The 20,498-nt window shown below is 51.9% G+C and overlaps 1 protein-coding gene across 7 annotated transcripts in view; it reads right to left on the bottom strand.

The window, feature by feature from the left end:
- Arsg (arylsulfatase G) overlaps positions 1-20,498 on the bottom strand; it is a 150,671-nt gene that overhangs the window by 53,836 nt on the left and 76,337 nt on the right. For 6 of the 7 annotated variants that reach the window (XM_023714142.1, XM_023714146.1, XM_023714143.1 and 3 more), the window contains 3 exons: positions 12,497-12,684; positions 8,405-8,452; positions 3,763-3,874 (listed from right to left, as the gene is read on the bottom strand). In XM_023714142.1, coding sequence (XP_023569910.1) covers positions 3,763-3,874; positions 8,405-8,452; positions 12,497-12,684 — 348 coding nt within the window. The remainder of the gene's footprint in view (positions 1-3,762; positions 3,875-8,404; positions 8,453-12,496; positions 12,685-20,498) is intronic. The other variant, XM_023714147.1, reaches the window with a different exon arrangement.

The following is a 20,498-nucleotide window of genomic DNA, read 5'->3' as shown; positions in this document are numbered from 1 at the left end:
GCGTATCTGGACCAATGGACAGTACATACGTGGCACCCCATGATTGGAAGCCCTGAGACTTATAAACTAAGAGCAGGGGCCTCGGGGGGCGGGGGGGGGAGAAGACAGATGTGAGAGAGCAATAAAGAGCTGCACAGACACAACCAGTGGTCACGTCTTCCTTGCTGGCCTCCAAGCCAATCAGCAGCCCCTTCACTGGCTTTCTCTGCAGTCTACCTACTTGACAGCCTCTGGGGAAGGTTGGTAACACTTAGTTCTTTCCCAACTGCACAGTCAGGACAGTACGTGATAGAGCCTGACAGTAGGATGAGATGTATGAGACAGCCTAGGTAAGTTTTCATTTTGATCCACATGAGGAGATTTTAGAGATTAAGGAGGGAGAGAAAGAAGCCAAGCCAAGTCAACTCCTAGAAAAAACAAACTCAACCCTGGATCTTAAGAGTGACTGGAGGGGCTGGGGAGATAGCTCAGCTGTCTAAGCACCTGCCTGGCAAGCACAATGACCTAAGTTCAATCCCCAGTACTGTACACCTCGCCAGTCCTAGCATCCCAGGCGCACTGTGCTGGCCACCAAAACTGGGTGTAGAAGCGCACTCCTGTAATCCCAGCACTTGGGAGACTGAGATCCTTGGGAGGATCACTACAAGTCTGATCTGCGTAGTGAGACCCTGTACCAAATACACAAATAATTTTTTTTTAAAGAGTGACTGAATCCGACACATGGCTGTCCCACCAATGGGGCTGGGTGACTGTCATGACCGTGCAAGCGTGACATAAGGCCTCAGAGCTTACGCTTCCCCTCTGCCGCCTGGCGTGGCCGCACCCTCCTACACTAAGGCATCCAGAGAACAGAAGAAGGTGCCACGTGGCGGGTGCTCTGCACGCCGCCTCGCACCTAGCTGTGAAGTGCACTGAGCTCCCTTCCCTGCTCACCACCGAGGACCAGGCGACAAGGTGAGAACGTCAGAGGGAGGAGCCAGGCCACGGGAAGTCTTTCAGGCAGACGGTATTGATAAGTGTGACTTAAGTAAATGGTGAGCTTCTCAATCAGAAGTACTGTCACCGTGAAGACACACGGCCATTCCTTCCCCCTTAGAATAGTCACCTTATCAACATACTTATCCCCATAAGCTTGCTGCTTTCTGAAGCAGCTCTCGGAGCTCTCTTTCATGTCTTTGTGAGGAGTGATAAATAAAAAAAAGCACGGCCGGCTGGCCAGCGCCACCCCACAGAGAGGCGGGCTCGTGAAGCCAGTCCTGCTGCCCGCAGCCACCTCGCTGGCTGGCTCTGGCCCCGCGCAATCGCCGGCTCTGCCCCAACAGCAAAATGACCGCAAAACATTCTGACTCAGTTCAGCACCGCGAGGCAGCCGCAGAAGCGCTGCTAAAGAAGCGAGAAAGGGCTTCCAGGACCACGTCAGGAAGTGGCAGAATGGTGAGCTCAAAGGGGGGACACTGTGGGCATTGCGTGCTAACGCATCTTCTGCTGGAAGGATTCCTCAAGTATCCCCCGTGTTTGTTGATCGCCCCTCATGTGCGTCTTAGCAAAAATCAAGAGAAACTGTGCTCCCAGTACTGAGAAAGGATGGCGAAGAACTTGAAATTCCCTGCCACAACTACAGGCAAGCACATCCAATTAGGAATGCTTATGAGAGAGGGTCAGACTGGGTAAACAATGGCCAAGGATGACATTTTTTTAAAAAAGAAATGTCATCGCCATCCTGGGCATCATGACACTTAGCTCATATTTGTGTTGAAATTTCAGCTAGTTTTATCATCACATAGCAGCTCCGTCATCATGGACAGTCTCTCTGCTGCTCACTCACAAAACCAAACTTTTTTAAAAATTTGATTTGTTTTTTTTTTTTTTTTTCCTGAGACAGGGTCTCACCCTGCAATTCAGGCTGGCCTCAAACTCATGGGGATCCTCCTGCCTCAGCCTCCCAAGTTCTGAGGTTACAGGTGTCACCATACCCAGATTTTATTTGATCTGATTTTAACATAGGTGAAGGAGATCAGCTTTTCAATCCCTACCACCAAAAATTTGGGGGAGGGAGGCCGACATGTGACACACCCTGATACAGGCCGGTATGTTTACAGGGACGCCCTGGAGGCCGCAGCTGGTCGGGGCAGCAAGATCGCAGCCTGCTCCCCACACTGAGGGACACACACCTCTGAGCACCTTGTTAGACTGCTGATGTAGGCTGGGGCCTGAAGTTGCGCATTTCTTACACCTCCGCGCTGGCCACAGCACTGTCCCACTGCCCTGGTGGCCGCACTTGGAGAACCAAGCATGGAGGAGCTCAGAATCTGGATTCCTATCTCTGAGCAGCTCTGCTGGGGCCTGCATGTAGAAAACTTTCTTACTTGCAAAATCAGGTACATACCTGCTTCCCGTGAGGTGCAGGATTGTGCAGAATGTAAGAATTTCTCCACACGCTGCCATTATTATATTAACTGCTGCATTCTTAATGAGCCACTGCAGAGGCTCACACGGCTGTGACCTTAGAAATCAGCATGGGATCAGAGCTGGTTTTTTAGCTGCATAAACCCTATTGCCTTGTTCTAATCATATATTTTTAAAAATTTTTATGTATTTGGTACAGGGTCTTACTACACAGCTTGGACTTGTAGTGATCCTGTTTTCAGCCTCCCCAGCACTGGGATTACAAGTGTGTGTCCCCATGCCAGGACTCAGTCACTGGCTCAGCATGCCCCGGGGGGGCGGAGCCGGTGCCACATGCAGGCCCTGGGATCGAACCCAGGTCCCTGGGCTTGCCTAAGCAGGTGCTTGGTCTGCTGAGCTATCTCGCTGGCCCTCGAGTCAGAATCCCACTGCAAGCTCTTTGCAGACTATTCGAGAAACACAGGAAGAAGACAGTGAAGCCCCTTAGCCTCACAGCCAGAGCGGACCTCTGCCCGCATTCTGGCGCAGCCCCTTGGGGCTTCTCTTGGTAACGCTCTGAAGCTACGGACACGGGTGACCCGCTTCCTGCTTTTTTACCTGCTGTTAAGGGAGCAGCTTCTCATTTCATTGAATGTGCTTTTAAAACATCCTATTTGATACCTGCAAGGTATTCCGATGTCAGGTGCTGTCTTTCTTGTCTGAGACAGGGCAGAATCAAACGGAACACCATTTTTTCTCTCTGTCTGTCTGTCTGTCTGTCTGTCTGTCTGTCTCTCCGTCTGTGTGTGTGTCTCTCTGTTTCTCTTTGTCTCTGTTTCTCTGCTTCTCTTTGTCTCTCTGTTTCTGTCTTTGTCTCTCGGTGTGTGTCTTTCTCTGTCTCCGTCTCGTCTCTTTCTGTCTTTGTGTTTCTCTGTCTGTCTCTCTGCCTGTCTCTATTTTTGTATCTTTGTCTCTCTTTCTCTGTCTGTCTCTGTGTCTCTCTGTCTCTCCCACCCCCCTCCCTCTCTCTAGTATCTGCACCACAGAAGGAAGGAGGCCCCACCTCTGCGACTTTGGTAACACATGCCCCCACCACGCACCACCCTCAGCAATTCAAGGACCCTGGGGGCCAGGGAGATGGCTCAGTAGACTAAGCGCTTGCCTGGCAAGCCCTGGAAAATTCCAGCAGAAAACAAAATGTGCAGCTCACACCTTGGCCTCGAAATGCAAATAGTGCATCTACCAGCGCGCTGGGCGCACCCTGCCTTTCCCACTGGCTTAACTGTCCCGTCTGCATTTCCACTTCCTCCAGCGAGACCACAGCCTTAGCACTGCGCTTGTCCTGGAGCCCACAGCCGATGCCTTGGAGAGACTTACCTCGGCGGGCCACCCCCTGGTGGACATGCTGGGCAGGGAGGGTGGTTGTAGCCCGGGGTGTCAGTGCAGCCCATGTCGTGGCTGTATGGGATCCCAAAGTAGTAATCAAAACCTGAAAAGGAAGCAACTGGTTAATACCACACTCAGCCGCCGCTCCACATGCCTGCCTTCTTCCACCCATACAAAAATTTAATTCCCCCTAATTTAATATTGCAGTGCTCTGAAGTATGTAATTAAAACAAGATTCGATTAATATCCTTTTGAACTATGCAAAAAAAAAAAAAAAATCACGTTTCTGGGGCCTGGTTGTAAGACTAGATTTGAACAGCATCTTGTGATTAGAAGTAACCCAGACTGGGAGGAAATGCATGGAATTATTGAACAGCTAATATATTCAGTGTTGGTCAAAATCTACTACATGCATGATATGTTAAGAGATAAAAATAAGTAAATGTGTGGGCCAGGGATATAGCTCAGCAGCGTAAGCACCTGCCTGGCAAGCACAAGGTCCTGAGTTTGATCCCAGGTATCTTAATTAATTAATTAATTAATTCTGCATTCAAGAGACTCCATCTGATATAGCAGTTAACCTAGAAGAGAGGGACAGGTGACAGCAATGCGTGTCAGAGGAAGATGGAACACCTAGAGGCAAGGGCTGGGCGGGGCTGAGGCAGAAACTTCAGAATGTGTCAAGGATGAGCGTTTCAGCTGGGACCTGGAAGGCGCTGGAGTCTGATCTCGGAGTGGTGGGGCAGAAGGGAGATAGGATAGATGTGAGTTCTTTTTTTTTTTTTTAGGACAGGGTATGCAGGTGTACAGGGTCTCACTGCATAGATCAGACTCGTAGTGATCCTCCTGTTTACAGCCTCCCAAGAGCTGGGATTACAGGAAAGCCGCCACCATGCCCAGTCTCAATCACCATCTCAGCAGGCCCGGGGGGCAGGGCCGGCCCAGTAGGCCTGATGATCGAACTCCCGGCCTCTGCATCCGCCTAAGCAGGCGCTTTAATCCATTGAGCTATTTGGCCGGCCCTCAGGTGTGAGTTCGGCCCTAGAATAACCTGGCTTTCAGACACCCTCCCTCTTCTACGGCACAAACTTCCACCCACAGGTTAGCACCACAGAGAATTAACTGACAAACTGCGAAGAGGAGCCCTCCCCCGGCATCACAGAGGTTCTCTGGCTGGAAATCCCCGCTCTGTGTCTCCCACAGGTGGAGCTGCAGCAGCGCTGGCAGCCCCTTGCGAGTGAGGGTCCCTACCGAAGCCCTTCTCCCTGCCACAACCTGCTGCCCTCGCCCCAGCCCTTTCCATTCCTGGCGCATCCTGGACACTGTCGGTCAGCACTGGTGACACAGGTCTGCTCCATGAATGTCCACTCTTCGGGCTGGCAGATTAAATGTTCATTAACCCAACACATGGTACAGTGGATTTACCAGTACTTAGAAAAAAATGGATAGACAGTCCTTGGATAAATGTGCCACCCTGGTTTGTACAAATAGATTTTCACACCCCGTAGTAATGATGTAACCCTGAGTAGTTAGTACGTTTCATGTCGAGACAAATCTAGACCAGTACTTCAGATTGTACGGCCCAGGTGGTCTCTGTTGAGGCCTTTCAACTCTGCTGCCGTAGCACAAATCACCTAGAGAAAATGTGTGCACTGGTGAGCATAGCTGTTTGTTAATAAAACTTTATTTACAAAGACAGGTGGCCAGCAGGGCACAGTAGTCCATGCCTGTAAGCCCCATGCTCTAGGACACTGAGGCACGAGGAATGCAAGTTCAAGCTCAGCCTGGGCAACTTACTGACTTAACAAGACCCTGTCTCGAGCATTAAAAGCATCAGAAAAGGTCTGGGAATGCAGCTCAGGGTGAAGGCCTTGGGTTCAATCCTCAGGGCAGCAAAAACACACAAATCAACAGGACAGCTTAATGGCTTTGGCCCACAGATCCGTATCAACCTCTGGCCTAGACTACAGGTGTCCTCCGACCAGGACTTGTCTGAGAAACAGCGAAGGATGGAGGAGACTGGATGGACACAAGGACTGTGGCTCTCCCTGGGGTGACCTTTGGAAGCACTCTCTGAGGACTGCAAGGATAGGGCAGTGCATGCGGGCAGGCTGCCAGAGGCAACAGGGAGCAGAAGACTCCCTAGAAGGTCCACGCCACAAGACTCTTGGGGACTGTCCGGCCCAGGAACAGCAAGCAGGCCGAGGTGCTGACTCTTCCCACCTCGCACCCCCATCTGTCGCAGCACCACTTCCTGCCGAGTGGTACCTGTGGAGGGCCACCTGAGCAGCTCTCCTTGAAAGAACAGAGACTGTCTCCATTTTGGCTAAGCCTGACCCTATTTCCTCGTATTGTTCTGCACAGAGCAGGCCAGGACTTGTCTTTATCCTTTCAATTGGCCTTAAGCAATGTGTCTTAGTCTAGCTGAGGTGCTGGTCATAGTCTCTGAAGGTGGCGTGCGTGTTTCCCTCATAACCTACACCTGCTTCTCTTTACTGTGAGCTGGGTCAAGACAGGACGAAGAGGCAACACTCTGTGCTACCAGCTGGGATCGAGCCTCGAGATAGAAGCTATGACTTCCTGGGGCCTGAGGGATTACATCAGAGCTAAAGCACCAGACCCCCCAAAACATCAGATACTATCTCAACAGCATAATGCAGATTACTCTCTCTGCTTATCCTCTCTGCATGTGGCAGAGGTAAACGCAGGCCACCCACCTAGCTCAGCTCAGAGTACTCACCTACTTCCCACAATTCTCAGTCATTCCTCCTCAAGCCACTCCTCTTCCACTGAATAAAACCCAGGTGCGACCCTGGGTCAGCCTCTTTGTTCCAGAAAGCCATCTTCACGGCTGGACTTCGGGCCCCTTGGCTCCCCAGTAATTATAAATACGTTTTAGTGTCTTTACTTTCACTGTGGGTTGCATTGGGAGTGGTAGATTGGAATTAATTAATTAATTGTGAGATTCCAATAATGTATCTTTGGGATTACAAATACTGACTTCTTGGACCGAGAGGAGAACCTGGAGGGGATTCCTACAGGTCCTAGGGCTCCTTCCTCAGCGCAGGACTTGGTGTCAACGGCAAGACCAAGTCAAGTGTGGAAACTAAAGCCCAAAAAGGAAAAGTAAATTATGGACTAAGTTCTCATGGAGAAGTCAGGTCTTCACTTCCTCCATCTGCCACTTTTACTTTTTATTTTTTTAATGAATTATTTATGTATTTGTCTGCATCTTGTACAATGAATAACCATGAAGACAACAATATGCAATGTATTAATTATTGAAACTGTGGTAGTAATTGGTTTTGAAACGATCTCCTTGTTATTTGTTTCTCAATAAAATTATTTTAAAAAATTATTTATGCATTTATTTAGTTATTTGGCACAGAGCATCACTACGCAGTCCAGACTCGTAGTGATGCTCCTGTCTCAGCCTCCCCCGCACTGGGATTATAGGAGTGCACCACCATGCCCGGTTTCAGTGGTCAGCTTGGTGCGCCTGGAGTTCCGGGGCCCACAAGGCATGCGGTACTGGGGATCAAGCCCGGGGCCTTATGCTTGCCAGGCAAGTGCTCAGACTGCCGAGCTATCTTCTTGTCCCCCGTCTGCCATTTTTAAAACCACTTGTGGGTGAGTGTAGTCGTGCACGCTTGTGGTCTAGCATGCAGGAGAAAGAGGCAGGAAGACTTCGAGTTTGAGGCCAGGCTGAGCTACACAGCAAGATCTTGTCTCCAAAACAATTAAATAGCACACGTGGAAGACCGTGGTGGTGCACGCCTCCTGCCAGTTGTGAGACAGCAATGCAGGCCACGCCTACAAGATGGGAGAGGTGGGGTGGGGGAAGGACAAGGCAGCAAACAGTGAAGACTGCCTTAAGGACAGGCCCACCTCCTTGTTCGTACCTCGCAGGAGAGGAGGGGTGCATGGCGAGGACTGGGGGGCCAGGGGACAGGCTATGCAAACTGAGATGGCAGGAGACAGTTTCTGAGAGAAAGCCCACAGGTGGGCTCCTGCAGGAAACGGAAAAAAGTCAGGGAGAGGTCAGAAGCCCACACACAGCCGGGAACACTCGTGACACTGTGGTGAAGGGGCCTTCGGGGAACCTGCCATTCGGCAGCCTATTTTCAAAGCATTACCTTTGGCAGCTTCACACTGCTTTCCTTCCCCAAGGCCGAGGGCAGGGGTCTGAGGAAGCCCACGGCTGCAAAAAGAGGCCCAAAGCCCACAGCCCCTCCTGGGGCCATGGCTGGAGCCCCTCTTACAGCGAAGCCACAAAAAAGTTCACTTCTAAAACAACAACAACAAAAAGTTCACTTCTATCAAGATGAGCCCTGTTGAGACCTTGGGGGGGGGTGGCGCAGAATGTCCCCTTGAGGTGTAGAGAAGTAGGAGATGACAGCAACACGAGCAGGCCCGCGGTGGAACAGCCCTGGGTAGGTGGGCAGCAAAGAGGAAGTCAGGGAGAGGGGCGCACCCTAGCTCCCCAAGTTGTGCCCAAGTGCCCTTGTGAACCAAGGTGTGCTGACACAGGGGAGACCCTGGGGAAGGATGGCTCAAAGGTCCCTGGGGTCCCTTTACACAGAGATCCTAATTTCTTGTTTCCCAGGTAACAGGGCCCCCAAAGAATTCTTACCACGGAAGTTGGGGTGATAAGAGCCATGGTGCCCTAGATGCCATTTGCCTGTGGAAAAACAAAACAGAGATGGTGGGAGGAATCCCGGCGGAACCCTCAGAACCTCCGGGGAGCTGATTGCACGTTCAGGTCTCCATGGGCTGCAGCAAGCCAGGAGAATCAGCCAGTGCCTTAGCAAGCCCCGCCTGGCGCTCCGGGACCAGCTCGGTCTGCTCGGGGGCAGACAGCAAGCAAGGATGACTCGGGGCCCATGCAGGAAGCCACAGGGGAGCACAGGCTGACCCCAGCAGCCATGGCCCCCTCGTCACCCGTGCCCCCACAAAGGTGCCGCTGGTCTGGGATACAGGGCTGCGCCGCAGCACGCCGGCTCAGAAAGGCCCAGCTTCTGTGTGGTTTCTTTGTCCTTCTGCACAAGCGGCTGCAGAGGCAGGGAAGACGCCGCCGCCCTCCCTGCAGCTCTGGCGGGCACCACACAGACACTCACAGGGCAGCAAACGCAGCCACCCAAGGCTCCCGGCTCTGTAAGTGGCTCCGGTCTGGTGGAGCAATTGGGCAATTTGTGGCGGAGCTCCAACAATATCGGAATCTCTGATGGGTTCGTTCTGTGCTGAGGAGTAGACCCCAGAGAAATCTTCCCAAGGCAAGAGGACAAAAAATGAACACGCTAGGAAGATCTAAACTGCGGCACCATCTGACAAGAGAGGAGGTGGCAGGGACAGCCCCAGGAGGGCAGCTGAGGAAACCTCTTGCTGTGGCCTCCATAAATAGTACCAAACCAGCACTTAAAGGCAAAGTGTCGAAGGGCCAGCGAGATAGCTCAGCAGACTAAATGCCTGCTTAGGCAAGCTCAGGGACCTGGGTTCGATCCCCAGTACCCCAGGCCATGCTGGCCATGCCCCAGGGCACGCTGAGCCAGCCATTGAGTCCAGGCGTGGTAGTGCACACCTGTAATCCCAATACTTGGAAGGCTGGAAATAGAAGGATCACTATGAGTCCGAGCTGCATAGTGAGACCCTATTCCAAACACATTAATAAATAAATAAATAGACAAACAGTCGAGTAGGATGGTGCAGGCCTGCAACCCCATCAACAGAAGGCTGAGGCAGGCGGATCACACTTGGAGGCAGCCTGGGCAACTCTGAGAGACCCTGTCTGAAAGAGGAGAGGAATGCAACTGAGGGCAAGGCCCCGATTTAATCCCTGGTGCTGAAAAAGAAGACAAATGCAGGGATCAAAAATTGACAATCAGGGGGCCTGCCCCTTAGCTCAGTTCTTAAGTGGCTGCTTCAACCAAGCAGTCAGGCTCAGGTGGCTGTGGTTCAATCCCCACAACTCAAGCCAGCCAAACCTGCCCTGAAGGCTTTCAGAGCAAAAAAAAAAAAAAAAAAAAATTGACAATCAGTGAACCTCATAAAGGATCTGTAGACTCCGTCATTCCCTTCGTGCAGCTCCTCCATGAATGTCTAAAATATTCTCAATAATAACTTGAGGGAAATGGATTAAGCATTATTATGGAATGCTTAGATTAAGTATTGCATGAAAGTATAAGATTAACATTAAAATTAAAAATCATTGTTTAAAATTATAACAATTGCTATAAATATCCAAAAACTTACATGGAAAGACAAAATAATGTGAAGGGGGAAAAGTAAACACACAGATACGGACCAATGTTAGAAGCAAAATTACTAAAAAAAAAAAAAAAATCATAAAAGAAGAAAGTGTGAGGGTGTAAGCAGATTCAACATTCCTTTTAAATTTTTCTTTTTGTCTTTTTGAGACAGGGTCTCGCTATGCAGTTCAGGCTGGCCTTGAGCCCACTTTGTAGCCCAGGCTGGTCTTGAACTCAAAATGATCCTCCTGCCTCAGCTTCCCGAGCGCTGGGACCACAGGCGTGTGTCACCATACCTGGCTAAATTTTTCTTATACATGTGCCTCCGTTTGTAATTTCAACAGGTGGATGTGCTCTGTACTAAAGTACTAAAGTCCAATACTAAAGACGTACTAAAGTCCAGTGGGGAGTCAGGGTGGGGCAATCAAACAGCAGCCCTGTAATCAGCTGGGGAATATGCCCCGCACTTGGTGCTGGGGTCTGAGGAGGGAGGCACATGTGGGGTGCTAGGGAGAACCCCTCCCTGCAGCCAGCAGCATCAGGCTCTGGAGCCAGACAGTTTGGGACTCAGCCCACAGCTCTGAGGATGAAATGAACGCAATACAATAAGGACAGTGTGCCCTGTGGGAGCCTCAGGCAAGGGTGCCTGGGTGTTTGTTTTAACATAATTATGCCTTGGGGTATAGGGAGAAAGGGACTGAAAAGAGAAAGGTCAGGCCTGAATTGGTACTCCCGCTGTCACCCAGTGAGCGGCTTACCCTTCTGGGATAGCGAACCTCTCTCTCCAGTTTGAGCTCCTAGGAAGGACATCAGGTTTGCTTATTTATGTTTGCTTGTTTTTTGGCTGGATGGATGGCTGGCACCAGGGATTAAAGCCAGGATCTTCGCACTGAGCTACATGCCTAGCTCTTTTTTTATTCTTTTGAGACAAGATCTTGCTAAGTTGGCCAGGCTGGGCTCAGACTCACAGGCTTCCTGACTCAGCCTCCCAGACCGCTGGGCTGGCCTGAGTGCAACACCACATCTGGCAGGGAGTCAGGCTCTGGGACACAGAGGACAGGGCTGGGCCAACACGGAGTGCAGGCCCTTTGTCTGGGGACCTTTGGTCTGGGAAGAGCGAGCTCTTATAGGCTAGCGCAGGAGACTCCAGGAGCCACAGCCACGGGACTCTTGCCGTCATGTGTGTGTTAGCACATTTTACCATTTACCATGAGGGAGGGAGGCAGGAGTCCCACAGGATGCAGCTCTTTGAGAGTCAGACTAACAAACACAGGCAGCTTGGAGACGCTGCTGGGACACTGGGTTGCCTCAGCACCTGCAGGGAAAGGGCAGGGAAGCGAAGCCCCCGAGCCAGGCAGTGGCCAGCCACTCTCTGCCTGGGCTCCAAGGCAGGCAACGCTGAGCAGGTCCCTTCGTGGTTCAAAACTCATATAGGCTCTCACCTATATGCCAGGCAGTGGTACTTGCCCAGGCATCCGCAGACTCTGCTGCAAATGCAGACTTTTCCCGAGGACCCGGAACATAATCGATGTAGAATACAAAGTGCCTAGGTGACATTTAAAAGAAGAGGCGGTCACTGGGCCACCAGGCTATGCCTGCTGCTGGCTTCCACCCCCATAGCCACAGCCAAGCTCGCTCACCCTGCTAACAGAACCGTGGCTTCATTTGGGGCGGACGTAGAGGATCCCAGCGCCCGAGACCAGGCCAAGGATTCCAATTCTACCTCACTTCTTTCCTACGTTCCTTGCAGCCCAGCGGCCTGTGACCCAGCTTGAAGCGCAGTTCTGGAAGTGCTACATTATCTGGGAAAAGATCTGCTGTCTTGATAAAAAGAGGACAAATTCCCTCTTGATACAAGTGCAACTGCCTCTCCTCTCTTCTGCCCAGTTCCAGGAGCAGAGGGCACTGAAGTGGCTGTGTCACAGTCCTGCGACAAGAGGCAGGGTCAGTGGCCAACATCCTAAGGGGAGAAGAACAGGAGAGGAAGCATTCAGCTCCTAAAGCCACTTTCGAGCAACAGAACTAATAAAAATAACCACATAAGGTGTAGTCTGTTCTGATGGTAGGCAATCGCTCTGTACACTCTGACCTCTGGGGTTTTTTTGGGGGGTGGGTAGTACTGAGGATTGAACCCAGAGCCTCCCCCTGATCCACCCTAACATTGACCCTACATCCTTACCCTTTTTATTTTATTTTGAGACAGAGTCTTGCTAAATTGTCCAGGCTGGCCTTGAACCCAAGCTTCTCCTGCCTCAGCCTTCAGAGAAGCTGGGATTACAGGCACTCACCACCATGCCTGGCTGGCTCCATACCCATACACATTATAACCCACTGTTAGGTCTTTGCTGTTATGACAGTCGAAAGCATTCCTGCTTCATTCAGCAAGAAATGGACAAGACAGCAGGCACAGCACACGAGGCGGTGTCGAGCTGAGGCTCCGCCGAGAGGCCGACCAGGTCCCTCTGCGAGGCCAGCGTTACCTATCATGCCGGTGACATAGCCGGCTGGCTGCAGCACCTCTGCCAAGGTGGTTTCGTTGAGCGGGAGGCCCCCTAGAGAGGCGACTGCGAAGTTGTGTGTGACTCCGTTGCGAAGACCCAGCCGGCCAGTGAGCAGGGAAGCTCGGGACGGCGAGCAGGTGGATGCAGCCGCATGGAAGTCCACAAACCTGCAAAGAAAGGAGTGTGGTCAGGCTGGGGCCAGCGCAGGGTGCCAGGCCTACAGGGATGGTACCCGCTGTCCACCAGCCCCAGGATTCCAGGGCTGGGGAAAGCAGCACTATCGACCGCCCAGTGGTGGGGCAGGGCAAGAAAGCGAAGCTGGAGAGGTAACACGGTCCAAAGTCACAAGTTTATTCTGATAAATGCCGCCCATATGCTGACATGGAAAAGAGGCCATTTGTCACCCTTAGAGGAGAACATGATACCTCCCTAACAATTTGTAATTAAAGGGAAGGACCCTGTGGAGTAACCCACAACCACTGCCAGGTAACGAGGGACACCACCCTTCACTGGAAGATGGCAGCTAGCTCCCACAGAAGGGATGGCAGCCTTAGGAAGTCACCGTTTGCCTCCAATCCCTCATCTAATCACTGATGACCTGTGCATGAGGCTGTTCACACGGTCGCCCAGTGTGACTCTTGGGTCACTCCTAAATTGGACGGAGCTGGCAATTACTTCCTTATCAAACGACGAGCCTGAGTGTCGCTCATAATGAGCCCCTGACCTTGTGTATCTCCTGATGCGATGCAATATGAAATTTATATAATCGAGGATTCTGGCCAGAAACATTTAACCTGAATCTAATCAAACGTCTGGACCTAATTTCCAGGTTACAGGAAACACAGTTAATAGAAAAACAAATTAAATAACAGCATAAGGAAATTATGGAACAAACCCGGACCTCGGCATTTCTGCAAAAACCCTGGTCTAGTCCCTTCAAAAAATCAGTTTCATGGGAAAAAATGAGATGGGGGGATGTCAGGGCGGGTGACAGTCTAGACACCAGAGAGACAAAGCAGATTTCACGCACAGCATCCAGCCGGCTCTCACTTCAGATAAACTAGCAACACATTTGGGAGACAATAAAGAAGTCTTAATGTTGCCTAGGTGTATGAGATTAGGAAATTGTTGTTCACGTTTTTAGTAGAATAAAGGTACTGCAGGCATGTGGAAGATACCCATCGCAGCATTTCTGATGAAAGAACATTCTGTTTGCATTCTCCAAATGATCCAGAGGGAAAAAAGAACTTATTTGTTGCTGTGACAAGTATAAGCAAAAATAGCAAACTATTAACTGTGGATGCACATTCTGGTGTTTATCTTACTCTTATTATTAGTATTAGTATTATTTTTGGAACAATACTGGAGATTGAACCCAGGACCTTCACACTGAGCTATACCCCTACTCCTTTTCAATTTTATTTTTATTTTTAGACAGAATCTTGCAAAGTCACTAGGGTGCCTAGGCTCGGCTTAAACTTGTGATCCTTCTGCCTCAGCCTCCCAGCTTGAAATTTTTAATATTTTTTTTTTTAAATTATGGAGTTCTAGAGCTCACAGCAAAGGGCAGCGACAGAAAAAGTGCGGGGCCACTGCTGGAGGGGAGGGAGGAATGGCGTGAAGGAGGTGCTGCAGCTCCACGCCTCACTGGGTCAGACTGTGAGGAGTGGGGGCCGGGGGAAGCTCGGCCGCCAGGCAGGGCAGAAGGGAGGCCGCGAGCATGAGGGCCTGCTTCGCCGCCAGGGAGGCCGAGGTGTGATCTGTTTAGCTGCGCCGCGCTGGGTGTGGTGGTGCACGCCAGTGATTCCTGACACTCGGGAAGCTGAGGCAGGAGGATCAACAGTCTAAAGTAAGCCAGCCCGGGCAACTTAGTGAGACCCTTTATTGAAGAACAAAAAGCAGCTAAACCTCACTTGACATGGCTTCTGCGGCCTCTCTGTGGCCTTCAGGACCACTGTGACCCTGAGCATCTCCATATTCTCACACCCTCAGGACTGTGCCGGAGGGAAACCCCACCTGGGTTAAGTCTGCAGGACCCAGAGCCCTGCCCTCCTCTGAGCCCCGCCCTCCTCTGATTGAGCCCCGCCCTCCTATGGCTAAGCCCCGCCCACCTCTGACTGAGCCCCTCTCCCCTCTGGCTGAGCCGCGCCCTCCTCTGACTGAGTCCCGCCCTTCTCTGACTAAGCCCTGCCCCTTTTGACTGAGCCCTCCCTCCCTGGCTAAGCCCTGCCCCCTATGACTGAGCTCCTCCCCCCTCTGACTGAGCCCCGCCCTCCTCTGGCCAAGCCCCGCCCCCCTCCGGCTAAGCCCCGCCCTCCTTGGACTACTCCCTGATACGGGCAACAGGGGTCCCCAGACCAGCACAGTGGATTCTTTTCTTTGCTCTGCTTTTCTTTTCTTTAAGCAAACAAACAAAAAAAAAATACTATACTCGAGCCTAGAAATTCTAAGACAAAGGCCATTTAAAAAAATCTTATAGTTTATCAATAAAACTGTAGAAAAAAAAAAATCTTATAGTCCAATTACCATATTTGACCCAGAAATTTGACTCCTAGGAACTATTCTAAAAACTTAAATCAGATCCTCTAACAAGTACTAATACACGCATATTCCCGGCAGCACTACTCACAATAGCTAAAAGGTGAAACTCGCCAAACGTCCATCCACAGAGGAATGGATATAAACACACCGCGGTACACCCATCCAGAAAAATAACTGCTTAGGCGGTGGAGGTCCTATTTGGGGGTCAGAAAAATATTTGGAAATTCGATAAAGTGGTTGTTGTATGACCTTGCACACGCACTAAATGTCACTGAATCAATCACGGTTTCACGAGCTCGAAATAGCTAATTTCATGTCAGAGGAACAGCACAGTTATAGACTAAGGGGAAACATCTAAGGAGCTCCTTAGAGGGCCGGCAAGATAGCTCAGCGGACTAAGTGCCTGCTTAGGCAAGCACAGGGGCCAGGGTTCAATCCCGGGCACCACATGCTGCGCTGGTGCCACCCCCGGACATGCTGAGCCAGTGACGGAGTTCTGGCATGGTGGCGCACACCTGTAATCCCAGCTCAGAACAGGAGGATCACTATGAGTACGAGCTGCGTAGTAAGACCCCGAATTAAATAAAATAAAAAGCTTCTCAGGAAAGGCCAAGGCTCATTAAGCAAATGTCAGGTTTGGATGAGAAAGTTGCTTACTGTTAGCTAACAGCCACTTTCCGGGCACTGGGACCCACACCCGAGATTTAATTCTTTCCACGATTTTGGTCACACAACAAATTGGACGAGAACCGGATCTCAAATTTGCCCCTGAGGTCAACCCTGAACCTAACCACTGAATTAGACTCGGATCTCGTCCAGTTCAGTGTAAGACCAGGATCGTGGAAAGAATTCAGTTTGTGACCAAGATGCCACTGCATTTCGGCACAATGTCACGACCCACGTGCAGGCTCCGAGGCCTAGACGGCGTGACCACCAGCCGGGGCACCTGCGGGAGGGCAGCCCGGGAGCAGAGGGAGGAGCAGGAGCCGGAGGCCGGAGGCCCGCACAGCCTTCCTGGCCCTGCCTCCCTGACCCACCTCCAGCCAGGCTCCACCTCCTGCGCCACAGCCAGCCACTGAACTCAGGAACGAACTGATCCGCCGATGAGAAGAACGCTCCCACAAGCCTCTTACCTTCCGCACGCCTTGGGGGACGCATTAGACATAAACCGTCACGTGGATGATGTCACATTTCTGACGTCATTCATTTATCCCAAAATCTTGACCGAATGGTCCGGGAAAGGAGGGACAGACTGTGCCCTCCTGCCCCGTCTAATTGTACATCTTTTGTCATATCCCTAGTAGCAATAAATACTACCGCTTTGCCCTCTTGTTCCGGGCAGATTCAGGTTGGCCCCAAATTCCTCTGTATGCCTCCCATTTAGAGGTGGGGTTTGTGTCCTCTCCTCCTGGAACCTGGCCAGGTCCTATGACTTCTTTGACCGATAGAATAATGTGGGAGCAAGGATACTATGCCAGTTTCTGGCCTTGTAGGACTGTTAGCTTCTCTGCCTTTTTGAAATACCCTGAGCCATCACATAAGAAATGGGGCTCTTCTGAGACCACCATGCTGGGGAGGCCACCATGCTGGGAAAGCCACCATGCTGAAGAAGCCACCACGCTGGAGCGGCCACCAGGCTGGGGAGAAAGCCTCCTCTGGCCAGCGGAAGGCATCACTGCAGAGGTGGCGGCCACGGGATCAAGGCTGACCACCTGCTTGGTGAGTTCCACAGCGACCCCGTCAATACACCATGGGAAGAAGGAAGGACTGCCCACCCAAGAAGGGCCTAAATTCCTGACCGCAAACACGTCACAAGCTACGACCAGATGCTATTACTGGAAGCTGAAGTGTGAGGTGATCGTTGATTATTCCGAGTCACACAGCCAGATCAGTGTCTGTCTCTCCCACTGGACGATGTGTGTTTCACTATCAAGCCCCCAACACAGCACAGAATACAAGATGGGTTAATTCCCTGACACCATTTTTCAAGGTGACAAAGTACAAAGACATCCTCAGACAGCAGAGAAACAGCACCCTGAGATCCCAGCCCAGCTCGGCCTGCAAGCCTGCTCCTGCAGTCATCTTACAGCCGTATTCTTAGAAGTTTGTGATACCTACATTCAACAGAACACCGAGAAGGGGGCTACATGCCCACGCACCGCAGGGAACTTGGGGACCGCGCTCTGAGGCCTCGCCCTGCCCAGCTACCTTCCTGCCTCTGTGCTCCTGGAGGGAACTTGCAGTCTTCCCTCCCTGATCTCCAGGGGCCTGGAGCAACGTTCCTGGCCTCAGGTTTCTTTCAAAACATCCCCAGGAGCCAGATACAGGGCCCAACCTCCCAGAGTTTTTGTCCAAGGCCTTAGATGTGGAAGTCACAGGGAAGCAGCCCCCACGGGCTCCTTAGATTTCTACCTGAGTTCCATGTGTGCCGGACACATTCACTCCCCAAACTTTGACCTCTGCCTAGCCTCAGCTGTCCCCTTCCTCCTGGATTTAAGCAAGAACCCTCCTAGTGTACATGCCTAAATAGTGCTTAGGATAATTCTCACTGGGCTCACAGCGAAGGCTTAGGAAACACTATAATCCAGGCCCGGTTCCAAGCACTTCACATACATTAAATAGTAAGCATCTGTTGCACTTGAATTTGCTCTGCTTTGAATTTATAGTTCCAAATGGAATGACCCACACTTGTTGGTGCTGGTGCTTTACTCCCAGCAGGACCAGCTGCAAAATTTTCAGGGGTCAGAGCAAAATGGAAAGGGAGACCTCTTGTTCCCAAACCATGAAGTATTTCAGCATGGTGACTGCAGAGCACAAACCCAGGGCAGAGTCCTTCTAAGCGTGGGTCTCTGAGTACATGGTCAGGCCACCTGCCCGGAAAGCTGGCATTGCACAATGGCATCAGTAGGGACTTAAATCACTGTCACCCTTTAGTCCACTGGGCTTCCCAGAGTCAAGAGAGAAGCACCTGTTGTGCTCCAGTCCCAGATATTGCGCCTGTGGTTTCCTTTGCCCATTTCTGCACGCCCGTCTTTTGTTATTATGATTGTTGTTCTTTTGATACAGGGTCTTGCTACGCAGTTCAGACTCATAGTGCTCCTCCTATTTCAACCTGCCAGCACTGAGATTACAGGCCTGTGCCACCACGCCCAATTCTAGGGCCATCACAGCAGGGATCAAACTTAGGACCTTGTGCTTGCCAGGGAGGCGCTTCGACCACCAAGTCTCTCCCCAGCCCCATCACCTGCCTTCTTTGGATGTTTCCCTACACGCCTACACTCCCTCTGCTGAGCTCCCTGACCTCAGTAAACAGCACTTCCCACCCAGCCTCTCGCAGCAAAGCATAGTCTATCCCTGCCTTCCTTGGCCACTCTCCACCGCCAAACAATGGAAGCACACCCCATCAACGCAGCTTCCGGATCTTTCCCTCTCCATCTACCTAGTCCCCGTCCAAGGCACCATCATCCCACACCCAGACCACTGTGGCAGCCTCTATACCCTCTCCAGGCCACCGTGCTGTATAACCCTAGCGGGCATCATGCACACCATGGTCTGAAGTTAGGCAGTGCGCGATCTGCCAAGCTGCACACGGCATCCCTGTTCCCTGAAGCAGATTCACGCCTCAATTACCCCTCATCACTCTCCCATGGGGCCGCCAAAGTAATCTTTTGAAGTGTGTAGCAGCTGCTATTAGTCTCTGACTGGAAACTCTCTAATGGGTTATTACACGCAAAGTAATTCCAAAGTCATTACCATGGTCCACTGGCCTCTTTCACCACTTTCTAGCCAGGGAGCTAGAGCACAGACAGGGCCAAGTGGACCCAAGGTTTTGTGGGATAGTGTTCCCAGCATCCCCTGGGGCAGCTATGTGGAGCTTAAGGGCAACCAGAAGTACCGGGGCTGTCCTGTGCTGGCTCTGAGTATGCCCTGAACACTTCCATGGAAAGGGATGCTCTTGGCAAACAGGGCAGAGAGAACCCCTGTGCAGGTGCAGGAAGTATCCAGGGGGAGCCCCAGGACCTCAGTGGAAGCCCTGGGAAAGGGGCACTGACTGCACTGATTTCCAGGACTGACACTATAACAGAAAAGGGGGGGTCTTGCCAGCCTGGCAATCTGGGCCTCAGGGGATGTCAACCTCATTCCTCCCAAAGCTTTGTCTGGGCCAGCCCCTGGTAGCGTGGCTCTTCTTAGAACACCCCAAGCTTGTTCCTGTCTCAAGTCCCATTCTGTTACCTGTGACTGGGACTCTCTGCCCCACTCTGCATGTGGCTGGCCCCTTCTTGGTCACTAGGCCTCAGTTATAATCGCAGCCCTTCAGAAGGGTCTGTCCTGACCCGGCTATGCCCCCATCGGCCTCCACACTGTCCATCCCCTCCTTTTAGCTGGCCTTGTTCTCAGATTCGTCTCCTGACTTGCTGCCCTGCCCTGACCCCTTGTCTAGAATGGAGTTCCACAGTTCTACTCCCACCACTTGCCTGGAGTTTGGTCTAGACCAAGACCTAGGGACCGCTTTGTCTCCACTGATAGCAGCCCACTACCTGGCGAGAGCTGGTTTGGGCAGTCACATAGGACATGCATGTCTTGCACTAACACTGGCTCTCTTAGCTGGGTGGTTGTTGGCAGGCACCAAGACTTAACTGGACACACGGACATGAAGACGCCACTGGACTTCCTCCCTGTGTTGACCTCCCTGCTCAGCAGACCCCAGCACATCACCTGCCATCTCAGCTCTATCACGTGGGTGCTGCTGGTTTAGTTCATCCAATCAGTGCAGCCCCTGGAGTGCTACAGGAGAGAAAACAGTCTTGCCCATCACGCAGCTCACGAAGATGCGCAGAGATAAGACGCTAAAGTACAACGGTCCCCATTCAAGGACTATTTTAAAAAGCAGTATGAGATATCTGACCGACCTCAGGCCCTGCAAGTGTGGGGGAGAGCTTCTGCTCTGTCCTGCGCCAGCCCGCCGCTCCAGGCCGTCCGCCTGAGAGAGTCATTTCCCCGCGTTCTCCAGACCTCCCTCACCTGGCCAGACCCAGCACAGCCCGCCCTCTGAGTGAGAACTTCCACCACGCCTTGGGCCCTCCATATCCCACCGACCCCAGGCCCTGCGAGTGTGAGGGAGAGCTTCTGCTCTGTCCTGCGCCAGCCCGCAGCTCCAGGCTCAGGCCACTGCGTGAGAGAGTCACTTCCCTGCGTTCTTCAGACCACTCCAGACCACCCCCGCCTGAACACACCCAGCGCAGCTTGCCATCTGAGTAAGAACTGCTGCTGCGCTCTTGGGAGTCCTGCAGACCCACCAAGACACAACACTGGTGAGTGTGTGGGAGAGCTTCTGGGCTCTCTTACCCCTGCTCCTCATACCCCTCCAGACCCAGCCCAGACCTAGCATACAGGCTTGAGGTAAAACCCTGCAGCTAAAGTCCCCGCAGTGAGAGACTAG

Source organism: Octodon degus, unplaced genomic scaffold (assembly GCF_000260255.1).
Source record: "Octodon degus isolate 3935 unplaced genomic scaffold, OctDeg1.0 scaffold00033, whole genome shotgun sequence".
Lineage (NCBI taxonomy): Eukaryota > Metazoa > Chordata > Mammalia > Rodentia > Octodontidae > Octodon > Octodon degus.
This window is presented reverse-complemented; position numbering and strand designations above follow the sequence as displayed.